Here is a 15,267-nt window from a genome sequence, read left to right as displayed (position 1 = left end):
CTATCCTTTAAGTACATGATCTTCCTAATACTCTTTTGAAAAAGAAAAAAATTTTTTTTTTTTTTTGAGAAATTGGTTCGTTTCCTTTGGAAGAGGTGGTGACTGGCTACCAGAACATTTAGTTTCTATAATGAATTTTTCCCACTGTGGGGCCAAACCTCAAAACAAACTCAGTCAGTCTTCCTTTAGCTGTGTGAGTGACAGCTTTCACTGGGAATGGACATCTAAATGTGCTCACTATGACCTCTGTCTTTACGCTCCTCCTCTCTAGATTGATCATTTTCTTAACTGGAAACTAGAACCAACTTAGATTAGTCTTCCAGTATGTTACTGTGGTTCAGTCGCTAAGTCATGTCATACTCTCTGCACCTCATGGACTGCAGCACGCCAGGCTCCTCTGTCCTCCACTTCAGCGTATACATTAGCTTTTTATGTAAAAAACAAACTGTGAGATGAATGTTTGATGGGGAAAATTTTTTAATATTTATTTTTGTTTACTTATTTGCCTGCACCGGGTCTTAGTTGTGGCATGCAGGATCTTCTCATTTTGGCCTGTGGGATCTAATTCCCTGACCAGGAATCGAATCTGGGCCCCTTCCACTGGGAGCATGGAGTCTTAGCCACTGGACCACCAAGGAAGTCCCTACATTTGCTTTTTAGCTAACATATTGGAAAGTGGTTGATTTGCCCAAGAGCTGAATGGGTTAACCATTAACTTCCTTGGTAAGTGACGTGAAGCGTTCACAAATGGACAGGGGTTCTACCAAAGGGAGCGTGGTAACACCAGTGTAAAGTTGGGGCCCCCCCTCACCCCTGCCCTTGGTTGGCTGACAGCCCACCCCAGGCCACACAGCCCATCCTGAGATCTCTCTGCAGGGCCAATTTTGAAATAGTCGTCTAGGCTGAAGCCTAGTCTTTAGTTTGTCTCGCTGCCCCTCGCAAGGAAAATAAGGTCTTGATATTCATTGTTCTCCAGGTCTTCAAAAGTCAACAAGCTCATCCTCTGGGACATTCCGACGGCTGAAGGGATTTATTTCTAAGTTATCCACGTCCGCTCTTTCACAGACTCTCTCCTGGCTTGCCTCTGGGCCAGGAAGCAGGCTCACCTGTGGTTGTTTATCATGTGCTTTAAAAAACATTTTTTTTTTCAGCTTTACGGAGGTATAAGTGACCAAACGGTAAGTTATTTCATTGTACAGCATGCTGATTCTCATTCTGTTTGCTTTCTGTCTCCTCCTAGGCAAGCTCTTTTTGGAGACCATGTGAAGAAACCCCAGAGCCTGGAGGACACGGACTTGAGCCGCCTCTACACAGCCACATCTCTGATGCAGATTGACGACAACGTGATGAGGTGTGCCCACGGCCCGGAGCAGGGTGCCAGGCAGGAGGCAGCGGGCCTGCACTGCCCAGCACAGGGGTTTCCTCTGCACACTTTGGTGTTAAGGGTTTTGTTTCTTTTTCTTTTTAATGCCCACTGTTTAAAAACTGAAGATTTCAGGACTTCACTGATGGCCCAGTGGTTAATATTCTGGCTTTCACTGCAGGGGGCTCCTTGGGTTCAATTCCTGTTCAGGGAACTAAGATTCCACATGCCGTGCAGCATGGCCAAAAAGTTAAAAAAAAAAAAAAACAAACCTGAAGATTTCACAGAGAAATCCAAATTTCTAATGTCTCTTAAAAAAATAGGAAGATGCTCTGACCACTCGTTCTGCATTCCTGCCTTGCCCAGCTGAGCTTGAACAGGGGAGCTGGGGTGAGTGCACCCTAGTTGTCCGTAGTCCTCGTCTCTGGGATGGAGATCGGATGTCACATAAATGCATGTGGCTGTGGAGTAAAGGAGAAGGAAATACTTCCTGCACCTGTACCTGCCCATGTCTCTATCCAAAGTAGAAAAACTGAAAGTAAACCAAGAGAGCTGGGTGTTGCGAGAAAAATGGACAGAGCCTCTTCCTTTGAGGGCATGAAGACGCTCCTCTCTGAGTGTCATACCAAATCCCACCCACCTCACTCAGGGACCCTTACCCTCTCCAGGCTCCTGAGGTCACCCCTTTGACGGTGTCCTCTTTCCTGGCACGAGAGGTTTCTGATTGAGGTTAGCCTCACCTGGAAAGGTAAAGCTGATCTCTGACCTCATCGTTCTCTTTTAAAAACATCATCCTTTTTGTTTAATAATCATTTGATGCCTTCAGATGTGGCCTAAAGTTCATCCAAATAGACAGATATTAACCTGAGGGTATGGGATCTGTACTTACCTTCCTTATGAGGTTTTAGTAGCCTTCTTAAACCAAATAACTTTGAAATATGCCCATAAATATACCCATGAAATATGCCTAGTTACTCAGAGGAAATGGAAATTGCTGGCATGTTTAACAGGCGAGAATGAATTATACCGACGCTCACTTACCATGGGGCGTGCAGCTTTACAGTGATGCAGACACTATAGTGGGCTACCGTTGTGGCTCAGACAGTAAAGAATATGCCTGAAATGCGGGAGACCGAGGTTTAATCCCTCGTTTGGTAAGATCTCCTAGAGAAGAGAATGGCTACCCAGTCCAGTATTCTTGCCTAGAAAATCCCATCGACAGAGGAGCCTCTCAGGCTACCGTCCACGGGGTCGCAAAGGAGTTGGACACGGCTGAGCAACTAACACTATCACTTTTCAGACACTATGCTAATGAAGAAAACAAAAATTACATAAATTTCATTCATCTTCTAAATTTTTTTAAGTCCAAAGAGAATGTTTAGGAAGAAGCTGTTCTCTTTAGCTCCGTTTTACAGAGGAGAGGGCTTCCCTTGTAGCTCAGCTGGTACAGAATCCACCTACAATGCGGGAGACCTGGGTTCGATCCCTGGGTTGGGAAGATCCCCTGGAGAAGGGCAAGGCTACCCACTTCAGTATTCTGGCCTAGAGAATTCCATGGGCTGTACAGTCCATGAGGTTGAAAAGAGTCAGATACAACTAAGCGACTTTCACTTACAGAGGAGGAGCTCAGAGAGGTTAAGTGCTTTGTGTAAGGTCACATAGTCAGTAAGTGACAGAGCCAGAATTTGAACTCAGATGCCATAGCTGGGTGTTCTTAACCCCTAACTCCGGTACCTGTGTATATTCTACTGATATAATGTGTTAGTGTGGGAACTGGCACAGTAATAGATCAACTCAGCATTCTAATCTTATTCCAAGTGTTGTTTTGTCTTTTTCTTTTGTGTGTGGGTGTGTGGGTGTGTTCCAGGAAGTTTCACGGCTACAACTCCCTGAAGGAATATTACGAGGAAGAAAGTTGCATGAGATACCTGCACAGGGTGAGTGGCCACAGCTCAGAGAGCAACATCTCAGAATTAGCATCACTCCACCCAGCTCCACCCACTGTGTAACAAGTCTCCCTCCTCAGCTTCCCTGGCGGAAGTTCAGCCAGCATCTGGCTCCATCCCCTCTAGTTGTTGACTTGAGTGTATTATCGAACAAAGCCCTGCCCCTCTGTGACCTCTGAGTAGTAACCGCAGAGCTGTTCCTAAGCACAGTCTGCTCCCTGGTCTGTGTGAAAGCCCTTAAAGTCACTGCCACATCCATTTTTTTCAGAAGTCCTCCTTTGATAGTGTCATCCTGCCTGGTTTCTACCGGGGTTCCTCATAGGAAGCCCATGTAGATTTCTTAACTATCCTAGACTTTTTTGGGACATTGTGTCTTTCATTGGTTTGGTGCCCAGGACTGAACTCAAAATTCCTGCCCTGATCTGGCAAGCACAGAGCAAAACAGATATCTTTCTGTATCTAAATGGTAGAAGAGCATGTCTTTGGTCGAAGTGGATTGGTTTATATTAACGCAGTTGTCAGCAGCGACGATGAACTTTGTGTGTATTAAATCAAGCTTGTGGCCGATCATAACCACTATGCTTTTTTTAACCACCAAACCAGTGTTTCCCCTTTCTGTCTTTGATCAACTGCTGTTTTTACTCAAACACAGGACTTCCCATTTATCCCTGTCAATGTCCACCTGTTAGTCTGGCCCACTACTCCCCCAGCTAAAGCAGATCATTGTGAATGGCAGTTCTGCCATCATGTCGTGTTAGCCGCCCCATATACTTTAGCATCATCATCTGGGCCTTTCATGTATTCATTTAAGGCATTACAGAAACGTGGAACTGCCCAAAGTCAATGTCAGGCCTCCAGGTACGGCAGCCAGCCGGTATACTTCCTGGGCATGGCTGTTCAGTAATATCTGAGCGGCCCCATCAGCGCCATCTCCGCTAAGAAGAAGGACACTGCTGGCTGTTTTGCTAAAGTGGATGTTGAACGCACAGCTGCCAAGAGCCTCCCAAGATCTACCAGCCTGCTCCTGTTTTCCTTCCTCAGATGCTTCTAGAAAGGCTCCTTTGTCTGCAGTGAAGCAGACTCCTTTCTTTCTCCCCACAATATAAATTGGATGACCATGTACATAGCTCTGTAAAGTCGTTTTTCTGAAAGATATGGCTAATCTGAGACACTGTGAAGACGATCAGAAATATGTTGCCGGCGAGCATTGTAGTCTTGAGCCTTGCCCCATCAGAGCACATGGGTCACCTAGGACACCAAGCATGACTCCTGTACATGCCTGCCAGGGCTGCAATCCCAGTGGCAGCTGCCAGGGAGCATAGGGCATCCTTAGTCCATTAGTTCAGCAGATTGAGCACCGACCCGCTTCCCTTTGCTTCAGAAACATGTCCAGTAGTGTATTTCAGCCTTGGATCAACGGGATCTAAAAACGAGAGTTGATCATTTAATCCTGCTTTTATTTCCTTGTTTCAGATTTATGTACCTCTCATGCTGGTGAATGCAGCCGATGACCCCTTAGTGCACGAAAGTCTTCTAACCATTCCAAAATCTCTTTCAGGTAAGTGTTTCTTCCCGCCGCTCTCTTAACCACTCAGCAAACTACCACAGTACGTCACCTTCACCACGCTGACATCTCCTGGACACCAGAGCATCTTATGGCAGTATTCTTATTTAGTCTAGCCTAATAGGCTGTGTTAGAGCCTGTGTTGAGCCTTTCATGTTCTGTCCTGGTGCAAGAGACAGGATCCTCATTTATAACCACAACCAAGAGGTTTGGGGGAGTCCTCTGGTATTCTATGAAATTATTGCCTCAGGGATGTGACTCCATTAAGTCTGAGAGTTTGACTTAAAGAGATATTTAGACTTAAAACTTTGACCTGAAAAGGAAAAAAAAAAAAAAAAAGCCAGTTCTGCTGCCTCTTGTGACAGCCAACCTCCCTGTCCGCTTTGAGGATAAAAATATAAGCCAATGAAAAAGCAGAGAAGGTCACTCATGGGAATACCATCGTGTTTTAGGCTGGCATGACCTCATGCCTTGCTAGGTAGGAGCTACAGAAAGAACTAGAAAGAGGGAAGCAGAGGAAATACTTGGGTCACAAACCACAGTTACTGTGCATTGTCATTCAGATCCCTCAGACCAGACCTCCCTGCCCCATCCTCTGTGATTATGTTTCCTCTTATAAACATCATGTGTTAACCAGAGGGAAAGGGGTACATCTGATTCTCTCATGACCCCAAGTTAAAGAGTAGATAATGCAGCAAGCAGACAAAGGACCTGTGTCCAGACAGAGCTCTATTCTCCACTCAGAGCGAATGCATGTGTCGCAGGTGCGTTATGTGATAAAAGCTGTGGCCTGTCAACCGCCTGTCAAACCACAGGCTCCCTGCACAAAAACAGCCCTGTTGGCAGCGGCGAGAGGACACAGGCTTCCTTCTGCACATCTAAAGTAACACCCACAGCGCTCGCACTGTCATACAGAAACTGATGAAACAGCAGCCCAAAGGGAAGAATAAAGGGGGTCAGACAAGAAAAGAGCCCTGCAGAGCCAGAAATGCAGGTGCCGGGAAGCGCCTCAGAGGCCTGGAGCAGCCAGCAAGGGGCCCCTTGTTACTCGTCCCCCTGGGAAGACAGATGCTCTTTATGGTACCTGAATGCACCTGGCTACCCATTTTTGCACATGTCTTCAGTAGTGGCTTTACTAGCCCATGTGGGACTAGCTTAAGCGTGGACTCATAAAGTCAAGCTCCAGGTTTGTAATTCTCAGATGGTCATTTATCACATGAGGTTGAGAGCTCGGGCAGCTTTTAATACAACTTGCAGCTTTATGTTTTAGTCTTGCAAGATGAAGTTCTGTAGTGGAAAATCATTGGCTCCATTGAATTCATCTGGTTCTTTGGTAAATAAGAGTGTGTTAGGAATCTGTCCTCAAAGTCTGGGCCCCACCAGTAGCATCAGCATCACCTGGGAGCTTGTGAGAACCTCAGAGTCTCAGCTCCTTAAATCCAGGCCTGTTAAAGCCAAACCTGCATTTTAAGTCAATTTCCTGGGTGATTTGGGTTGGCCAAAAAGTTTGTTCAGATTTGTAAGATGGTGCAGAAAAACCCGAATGAATTTTTTGGCCACCCCGATACTTGGCTGTATGGTTGAGTCACCTGGGAGTTTTAGCAACACTGATGCCTGGGTCCTCCCTCCTTCACCTGCCAACCCCCAATTCCACCCCACCCCTGCCCTCACATCAGAATCTCACTGGTCTGGGTGTAACATAGAGACCTTTATTTAAAAAAAAAATTCAGGTGATTCTAATAGGCAGCCAAGTTTGAGAACCACTTAGAGTTCTAAGGATGTCCTAAATGGCAGTGCACTCCAGTACTCTTGCCTGGAGAATCCCATGGACAGAGGAGCCTACTGGACTATGGTCCATGGGGTCACAAGAGTTGGACACGACTGAGCAACCAAACCTAAGCCGGTACCCATTCTGCTCCAAAGCTAAGGTGTATTCCCAAACCTGCTCGATCTCACCATCTTGTCAGCCCCCACCGCTGGTGAACAAGGCAGAGGGGAGGGAGATAGATGCCCACTTGGGGGGGACACCTTCACCCCTGGGGAAAGCCTGGGCTGCCCTGGCCAGCTTGCTCTCCCACCTCCAGCCCTGGAACTGGTCAGAGGACAGTGACTCACTCAGCTGCCTTTCTCCTGCAGAGAAACGGGAGAACGTCATGTTTGTGCTGCCCCTGCACGGGGGCCACCTGGGCTTCTTTGAGGGCTCCGTGCTGTTTCCCGAGCCCCTGACGTGGATGGATAAGCTGGTGGTGGAGTACGCCAACGCCATTTGCCAGTGGGAACGTAACAAGTCGCAGTGCTCCGACACGGAGCTGGTGGAGGCCGACCTGGAGTGAGGCGCCCCCACCACCCCGCCCCCCAGACTCTGGCGTGCTCCAGCCGCCCTCCTCTGGAACTGTCGTCCCTCACCGGCTGTTTCAGGTCTCCCATCTCCCTCAGCGACCTGGATCTGACCTCACACCATCAACAGGGACCACCCACCAGGCACACACGCGACCTGAAGTGGGTGGCCGTCCCTGGGAGCTCCAGGCTATTTTTGTGCTTAGTTACTGGTTTTGTCCATTGCATTTGTTAGCCATGGTGACAAGCGACAGGGTTCTCACCCTGATGTCCGGTGTCAGCATCGGATTGCTTTCAAGCCAATTACATCTAGTTTCCCTATTAAAAAGCGTGTCTGAACAGCAGTTTTGCTTTGCCAATCAAATTTTCCCCAAGAGCAGCGAAGGATGGATGTTATGCTGTGGCAACTGTATGTGTCCTGGACTTAGACCCTAAATGGAGCCAATGCTGTAGCTACAGTTCAGCTTGGGGGCCTGGGGCCCTGGGCCCCCACTGCCGAGAGCATGGTCTCTTACATGATAAAATTCCCTTGAGTCAGAAGCCAAGTTTCTCCCTTGTGCATTCCTGATGATGAGAGTTACCTGGGGCGCTTGTTACAAATTCAGCCTCCCACGTCCCTCCCCTTGGAGGTGTTTCTGTGGGGCTGGGAAGGGGCCTGGGATTTTAATTTTTGACAAGTGCCGCAGGTGATCCTTCTCACCAGGCAAATTCAAGAAACCCAGCAGTGCGGAGCCTCTAAATTAGAACCGTCTTGGTAGCTCATGGTATCTCGTAGCTCCCAGGAGCCTCCGAAGCAGCAATGCCTGTCGCGTGCACCTGCCCTGATGTGATAGCCATGAGCAGTTTCAGCAAGGGCCTGGCAGGTGGTGGAGACTTCAGGCCTGCCTCTGCCTCTCACTGGCTATATGACCCTGGAAAAGTCCCTTTGAACTTTTCTTTCTTCACCTGTAAAATGCGGGGCGGTTGGACCAGGCAGATTGCTGAAATCACTACCAGTTCTAAAGTTCAATGACAAACTCAGTTTACTGAGGTTTGAGAGAACTCTCCAGGGGAGCCCAGGAGCTATTCTAAGCATGTCATCATTTGCCTTTTTTTTTTTTCTGTCCCTTATTTCATATAAAGTGGTTTTTGTTTTTTTAAGTACTCATTTTATTTTTTTTAACCCAGTTCTCTCGAACTCTGGCTTTTGATACCAAATAGTTCAAAGGTTGGATCTGAGTTTGGAGAAATCGCTTTTCAACTCAGAAATCATCAGGGCAGGTGATTTTGGAAACTGGATTTTTAATTGAATAACTTATATCTGTAGCCTGTTGGATAGGTCTTTCCAGAGTGTGTCTTCTCAAATGAAAAGCCCACGCTGTGTTTCAAGTACTCCTTTCCTCCAATCCTGTGGTACTTGAATATCTAAAAACCCTGCACTTTGAAATAATCAGCAGTTGCTATCTGAAACTGAGCAGAATTATGAGTGAAATGACCTAGATACTTAAAAAAAAAATTCTTTACCCCCCTGCTTCCTCTACTTTGCTCTAGGACAGACTGGAATATTAATAGTGGGTCTGTGTGCGGATGTCTAAGGGGTAAAGAGAGCCACATGAGGGCCTGGGTGCGGACCCTCTTGGTCCCAGGTGGTTGTAGTTTGGGCATCGGTCCGAGTCACGTGACAGTCATGTGTTGTTTTCTGACAATCACCAGATCATCCTAAATGGTAACATCAAAGACTGCTGTTATCTGAAGAGACTGAGGCTTCTCTGATCTCGACTTGGCTTCGGTTTCTCTCTTTCACACACACACACACACAAATTCATCATCATCATGACTTTCCCCCCAGGTTGTTATTTTTCAAGTGCATGTCTCGTTCATGTTCTTCTAGCACAGATAGGCACTTTATTTTCTGCCCCTCAATTTGGAAGTTCGTCTCTTCCCTCTCTGTTACTTTTCTCTCCAACCTGCAACCACAGCTATAATCTAGAAGGTTCATAGTCATATTTCCTGCTCCTACCTTCCTGTCTCAAAACTTTTTGTGAAATCAGATAAACAAAGCAATAACCTAACGGGGCTGAATCACCATCCCAGGAAGCAAGAGGCTCCTTTTCATTTGCCTTAGGACACATCCCTTGATCTGTTCCAACTATAGAGCAGCCAGGTACCAGCTCCATTCAGGAGGAGGAAACAGCTCTGTTGTCACACACTTGTCAGGCGGGGACAGGAGTCCCTGGAGCCTGGTCTGCCCGGCAGTTCTGTTGACCCACAGAGAAGAGGCAGGGCTCAGAGCGTTCCCTTTGTTGCTGGACAACCGGATTTTACCCCACACGGCCGTGGGGGCCATGCACAGCTGAAGTCTTTTTAGCGTGTGATTCTGAATGGCACTTTTTGGCTCACATGAAATCAACTGAGGCCCTTTGTTCGAGCTTCAGGCTCTCATGCATGGAAATGAGAGTGTAACTGTGGCCGTCTTTACAGGAAAATTCTTGTTTGTTCCTGAATGGGAGCACAGAGGCATTCAAGCCTAATAAACAAGGGAGCAGCACTTTATATGTCGGTCAGCTTTTTCCTCCCTCCCATTTGCCTGGCTTTTCTGTTCATTTCTGATGATAATGTGGTGGCTCTTCTTGCTCCTGAGGTCCTCTTGGGGCTAACACAAAGCTGAATTTTCAGAGTGTTTGAATATTTTATTTTAAAATCAGGTTAAGGACATAAATTGCAATGGCCTAGACAATTCCGTTGCTGGAAGAACATGTTAAAAAACCAAGCAGGCTTCTAGCAACATCTTTCCAAGTTTTTCTCCCTGCCTCTATAAACAGTTTCGAAGGCAGCGGTTAGTAACTGATCCCAATCAAGTTAGGATTGTGCATGTCAGACAGTCACTCAGTCCTGTCTGACTCTTTGTGACCCCATGGACTGTAGCCCACCAGGCTCCTCTGTCCATGGGGTTTCCCAGGCAAGAATACTGGAGTGGGTTGCCATTTCCTCCTCCACAGGACCTTTCTGACCCAGGATCAAAACCCCGTCTCCTGTGTCTCTTGCATTGGCAGGCGAAGTCTCTACCACTGAGCCACCTGGGAAGCCCAAATTAAGATTATCTGACTTGAAAAATGGTCTCAAGTCTTCTTGATGCACTTATGTCAGTAGGGAGTTTAACAATCTTAAAGAAAACCTCTTACCTTCTCTGATGTGAGTCTGTACCAATGATTCCAGGGCAGAATGAAGACAGAAAGTTATTTGTTGTCACTGTATTCCTTGAACCTCCTGCAAGCATTTCCCACGTACCTTAGAATGGGAACATACCTGCCAGGGGAGCATCCTTTCCTGACTTGGTGTTAATGTAATCAGGGTCCTGGACACCTGGGTTCTTCTCCTGTCTCTAATTCACACTGGTCTGTGGGCAATCTCTTCCCCTCCCTAAGCCTCAGTTACCTCACCTTAGACCATCTCTAAGTCCAGTTCATCTGTTTACACGTCCTTTGCCAGAACATTCCCAACTGGCCTTCTACAACCCTTGTAAGTGGACACAGATAAGTCAAGGCTTTGAGCTTGTCTTGAGGGGACTTGGAGAGAGAGAGTGAGCTACTGCATTCAGCCTGTGCTGGTGAAGAACCTTGATTTTGCCCAAAGCCCCGTGCCCCTAACTGGCTTCTCTTCAGAGCCTCCATTGTCCTCTCAGTAGCCTTTCTGTGCTGAGGGCGGTCTCATGACGGGGACAGGTGCCGACCGTTGGAGCAAAGCGAATATCCCTGTCATTCTGTGAGACTCGGGCAAGCATTGAGCATTCCCAGGGCAGGAATCCTTCCTGCTCAGACTTCCATTCTCAAACTGCAGTCTTCATTAGAGCTGAGATTTCTGGATAGTCGAATTTGTCTGCCTGGCATCTGAATGAGAGCTCTCTTTGTCGCTGTGTGGCTCATGATCCATTTAGAACAATACATGTGTTCTTGTTTGTGTTTGCCAGGCTAGCAGATGTCTGAGCTCTGAAGGGCTTTTCTTTTCCCCCATGGCACTGATTCTGATTTAGCACTGAAGATCACTGAAACATCACCTTGAGTTCAAAGAACTCTGATCTTTGTCCTCTGAGGCAGGACAGGAGAGTTATATTAAGAATTTTGCTGCAGCATCCGCTCACAATATCAGCTAGAATCATTTTTCTTTGTCCAGAAAGCCTTAACTTGCCTCTAGAATATCCCCTGGTAGAATAATGCTATGTGGCTGCAGAATTGAAATTCTCCTGCTGTATTAGTCTGCAACAAAGCCACAGCAAAACCAGAGAATGTTACATTAGGCATCTCCCACCCCTTGACAATTAAGAGCAGTCTGGAACTGGCCAAACACCTTGTCTCTGATGTCTTGCTTCCTTCTTGGCCTCACTCGGTAGTTCAAAGACTAGTGTGGATTAGTTGGATGCTTCCAAAAGCCATGAAAAGCGGCCTGCGTGTGGCATTTAGTGGCCAAGCAATTGAGGGAAAGGTGTTCTCCCCACGTTATCAAAGCAGAGGAAGGTGTCCCCCACCCTACCCGGCCCCCGCCCCCGAGACTTCCCTGGTGGTCCACGTTAAGACTCTGCACTCCCAGTGCAAGGGGCAAGGTTCAGTCCCTGGTCGGGGAACTAAGATCCTGCATACTGCAAGCGTGGCCAAAAAAATACAGAAGAAAATAGCCACCACCAACCCCCTTCATATACTAAGATTGCTTTTGCCAAATTGTATTTGAAGGGGAGCAGGCAGTGAGAACTGGAATGCTGTCCAAAACTAAAGCTGCTTCCTCTTGTGTGTGTCGCTGCTCCTGCTGCCTCGGCCGGCCGCTGTAGCCCAAGCACCCGCCCCGCCCCGCAAGTGGACCTTAGCGGCAGGCTGCAGAGCCCGGCTCAGCGGCAGTTCTCAGACCCCAGACAGTGGCCAGCTGCCCCTCCTTCCCAACACATCATGTCTTCTGAACCATGTTTTTCCCAGCATGTATGTGGATAAAACGTTCATCTATCTCTAATGAGTAAGCTGAAGTTAATTTTGAACCGCTGGATTGTCTTTTTAACTCCTGTCAATTAGTAACGAAGCCTATAACCTGCCTTCCCTCCCTCCTGGTGTCCCCGTTAGCCAAGAAATCCATTGCCGTAAGTTAGGGACTGAGCACCTATATAGCACCTGCAGAAATACCCTTCATTGCCGTGGGGCATTCTCCTTCCAGGCCACCCACGTGCCGCAGCCAACAGGCGCCTAGCATGCCGGCTGTGCCCTCAGCCCCAGCACCAGCCGCCTCTCCCCCAGGCCGTTTGTGGGGGGTGGACCGAGTTCCCGGGCAGGCGGGCGTGGGAGTTAGGTTTCCTTTGGTTTTTGTTTTGGGCCTCTTTAGTCTTCCTAAAGCACAAGTCCTTGTAGACGCCTGTCCCCTCTTCTCCACACCAGTCTCAGACGATCTGGGTCTTGCCCACCGCCTCAGGAAGACCTTCACTGTACCTGAGCTTCTGGTTTCTGCCACTGCAGCTGCCTTAGTGACACCAGGGGCTGGGGGGTGGGGGGTGGAGGGGTGGGGGGCCAGTTTGCATCTTCCCCCTTTCCTGGTTAGACTCCCATGAACCACTTTCTTTCTGTTGGCAAAATGTGCTTCCGGGTTGATTTTTGAGAACCATCACTTACACATTCCTAAATTTCTGTTTTGTTTGATTTTGGTTTCTTGGTTTGTTTTGTTGTTGTTGTGGTTGTTTTTAATTTTCTGAAACTTCAAATGCTGCCCTGAAAATAATGTATTTTTGAGTTTGTGTTCTGAAGGCCTCTGTGCTGCTGGATTTGGGGGTGGGGTGGGGGCAGGATATAGGATCCTCCAGCACTGAGGTGTTTAAGATTTGCAACTAGCAATGCAATTTTTTCTAAATATAAGGATATTTACCTTTATTAAGAAATTATACTAAACAATGGTGTCCTTGATCATTTTATGTTCTCATAAATTACTTTTGGTTCTGTTTTGACTCTCTGTGGTGGTAAACAAAGATCATTACAAACAAAAGCTGTAATTTTGTTATCTTTGATTCAATGGAATTTCTTTACTTAAAAAAAAAATAAAAGACTAAAAATGTGACCTGGCTGTGTGGTCATTTGTAGTGGAGATTTTCTATCTGTGAATAAAAGGATTCTTCTGGGACTTGCCTGGTGGGTCAGTGGGCTAAGACTCAACCCCACCAAGGCAGGGGGCCCAGGTTCAGTCCCTGGTCAGGGAACTGGCTCCCACACACTGCAACTAGAAGACCCTGCATGCTACAACTAAGACCCGATGCAGCCTAATTAATTAATTAAAATAAATACTTTTAAAATAAATAAATAAAAGGATTCTTCCCGTGTCTTCACCAAAACATGAGCTTGAAAGAAGTGGGCAAAACACCAAATTCTCATCACAATTAACTTTAACCCAGCCTTGCAAATAGCAAAGAAATGACCAGCCCACAGGTGTCTTTACAAGCCCTTCCTCTCTGGGAAGACAGCCAAGGCCTGGGAAGAGTGAGATAATCAGCATTTTAAACACTTGCTCTATAAAGTGAACCATGTAAACAGAATGTAAGAAAAGATGTCAAAGTGGTAGTTGTCACACATGATTCACAAGCTTTTCTAATAGTGTTCTTCGAAAAGACCAGGTGAACATGATCTAAATTAAGATTATATTGGGTTGGTTGAGTAACAGTGGTGTTTTCTTCTTTATATCTGTCTGAATCCAAGCTAAGGGTCTCCCAGGGCCAAGTACTAGCCCAGCCAGGAAAGTTGTGGTGGTCCATGCTCCCCCACCCCAAGGGCCTTGCACTCAATCTTCTTCCTTCCTTGGTCTTGCAAAACCTTTGACAAACTAAGTGGGAAGGGGGGAGAGTTGGTTTTGGGGGACATACATCAGCAAGACCTAAGAATGCTCACGGACAGAGGAGCCCAGCGGGCCACAGCCCATCCAACCCATGGGGTTGCAAAGAGTTGGACACAGCTTTGCAAGTCATCAAGCTTCCCAGGAGAATCAGTCAGCAAGGAGGTTGCAAACCCCTGCCCTGGAAGCTCTGATTGGTTATGTGCAATGCCCTAAGGATCTTGTTAAAATGCAGACTATGATCCAACAGATCTGGGGTGGGGGGAGCTAAGATTCTGCATCACTAGCAAGTGGAGCAGACACCCCCTCCTGGGACCACACTTTGAGCAGGAAGGCTCCCGGGTATCCTGTGAGCTTCCCCTTCCTGTACTGCTAAGCTTCCTCAACACCAGAGCCACACCCACCATGGAAAGTATTATAAAAGGTGGTCCAATTCACCCTGAAGGTGACTCCTCAGCTTTCCCAGATTAACTTAAGACCCAGGCATCCCTCTTCCAGGAAGACTTTGCCAGGACACCCAGCAGCATTAGCCTCCTGCAGCATCCCTTAGGTAAACTCGAGACTCTAAGAAGTGGCTGGCCTTGCTCAGAGATTCTTTGAAGATGATGGCCGATTTCATTACTGAGACCTCCACCCACACCTTAACAAATGCTTCCATCTGCAAACAGTATTTCCCCAAAAGGCCACATGATGCATCACTGTGACCTCCCAACTTTGCTGTTGTGCTGTGCTCAGCCATGTCCAACTCTTTACGACCCTGTGGACTGTAGCCCGCCAGGCTCCTCTGTCCACTGGATTCTCCAGGCAAGAATACTGGAGTGGGTTGCCATTTCCTCCTCCACGGGATCTTCCTGACCCGGGGATGGAAACCGTAGTTTCCTGCAACTCCTGAACTGGCAGGCAGATTCTTTACCTACTGAGCCACCTGGGAAGCCCTCTCAAATTTTGCTCGGCTCAAATTACTTTCATCTGCAGAATCCCTGCCTCATCCCAGATGTCTCCAGAAGGAAGGTGTTCTGAGCAGCAAATGGTTGTCATGAAAATCATGTTTTGTTATCCCCTTTCCCATATTTGGTGGCTTTCAAGAGTATTTTATTGTCCCTCTAACTCGTTCATGAATGAGGGGGGTGGTAGTCACTTGTAGGAATCCAGCATATCTAGGCAGCTCAGATTTTGGGAAACTGAGCACATCAGATTTTAACATTAACATTCGTGGTCTTCAGGCACCTGCT

General features: G+C 47.3%; 1 protein-coding gene across 1 annotated transcript in view; it reads left to right on the top strand.

Annotated features, from left to right (window-relative positions):
- ABHD2 (abhydrolase domain containing 2, acylglycerol lipase) overlaps positions 1–13,270 on the top strand; it is a 109,178-nt gene extending 95,908 nt beyond the window's left edge. The window contains exons 8-11 of the mRNA XM_043489547.1: positions 1,241–1,351; positions 3,231–3,300; positions 4,783–4,867; positions 7,010–13,270. Coding sequence (XP_043345482.1) covers positions 1,241–1,351; positions 3,231–3,300; positions 4,783–4,867; positions 7,010–7,206 — 463 coding nt within the window. The 3' untranslated portion in view covers positions 7,207–13,270. The remainder of the gene's footprint in view (positions 1–1,240; positions 1,352–3,230; positions 3,301–4,782; positions 4,868–7,009) is intronic.
- Positions 13,271–15,267: the final 1,997 nt, after the last annotated feature.

The sequence above is a fragment of the Cervus canadensis genome, chromosome 17 (assembly GCF_019320065.1).
Source record: "Cervus canadensis isolate Bull #8, Minnesota chromosome 17, ASM1932006v1, whole genome shotgun sequence".
Taxonomy (NCBI): Eukaryota; Metazoa; Chordata; class Mammalia; order Artiodactyla; family Cervidae; genus Cervus; species Cervus canadensis.
Note: the sequence above shows the minus strand (reverse complement) of the source record. Positions and strands in the feature narration are given on the sequence as shown.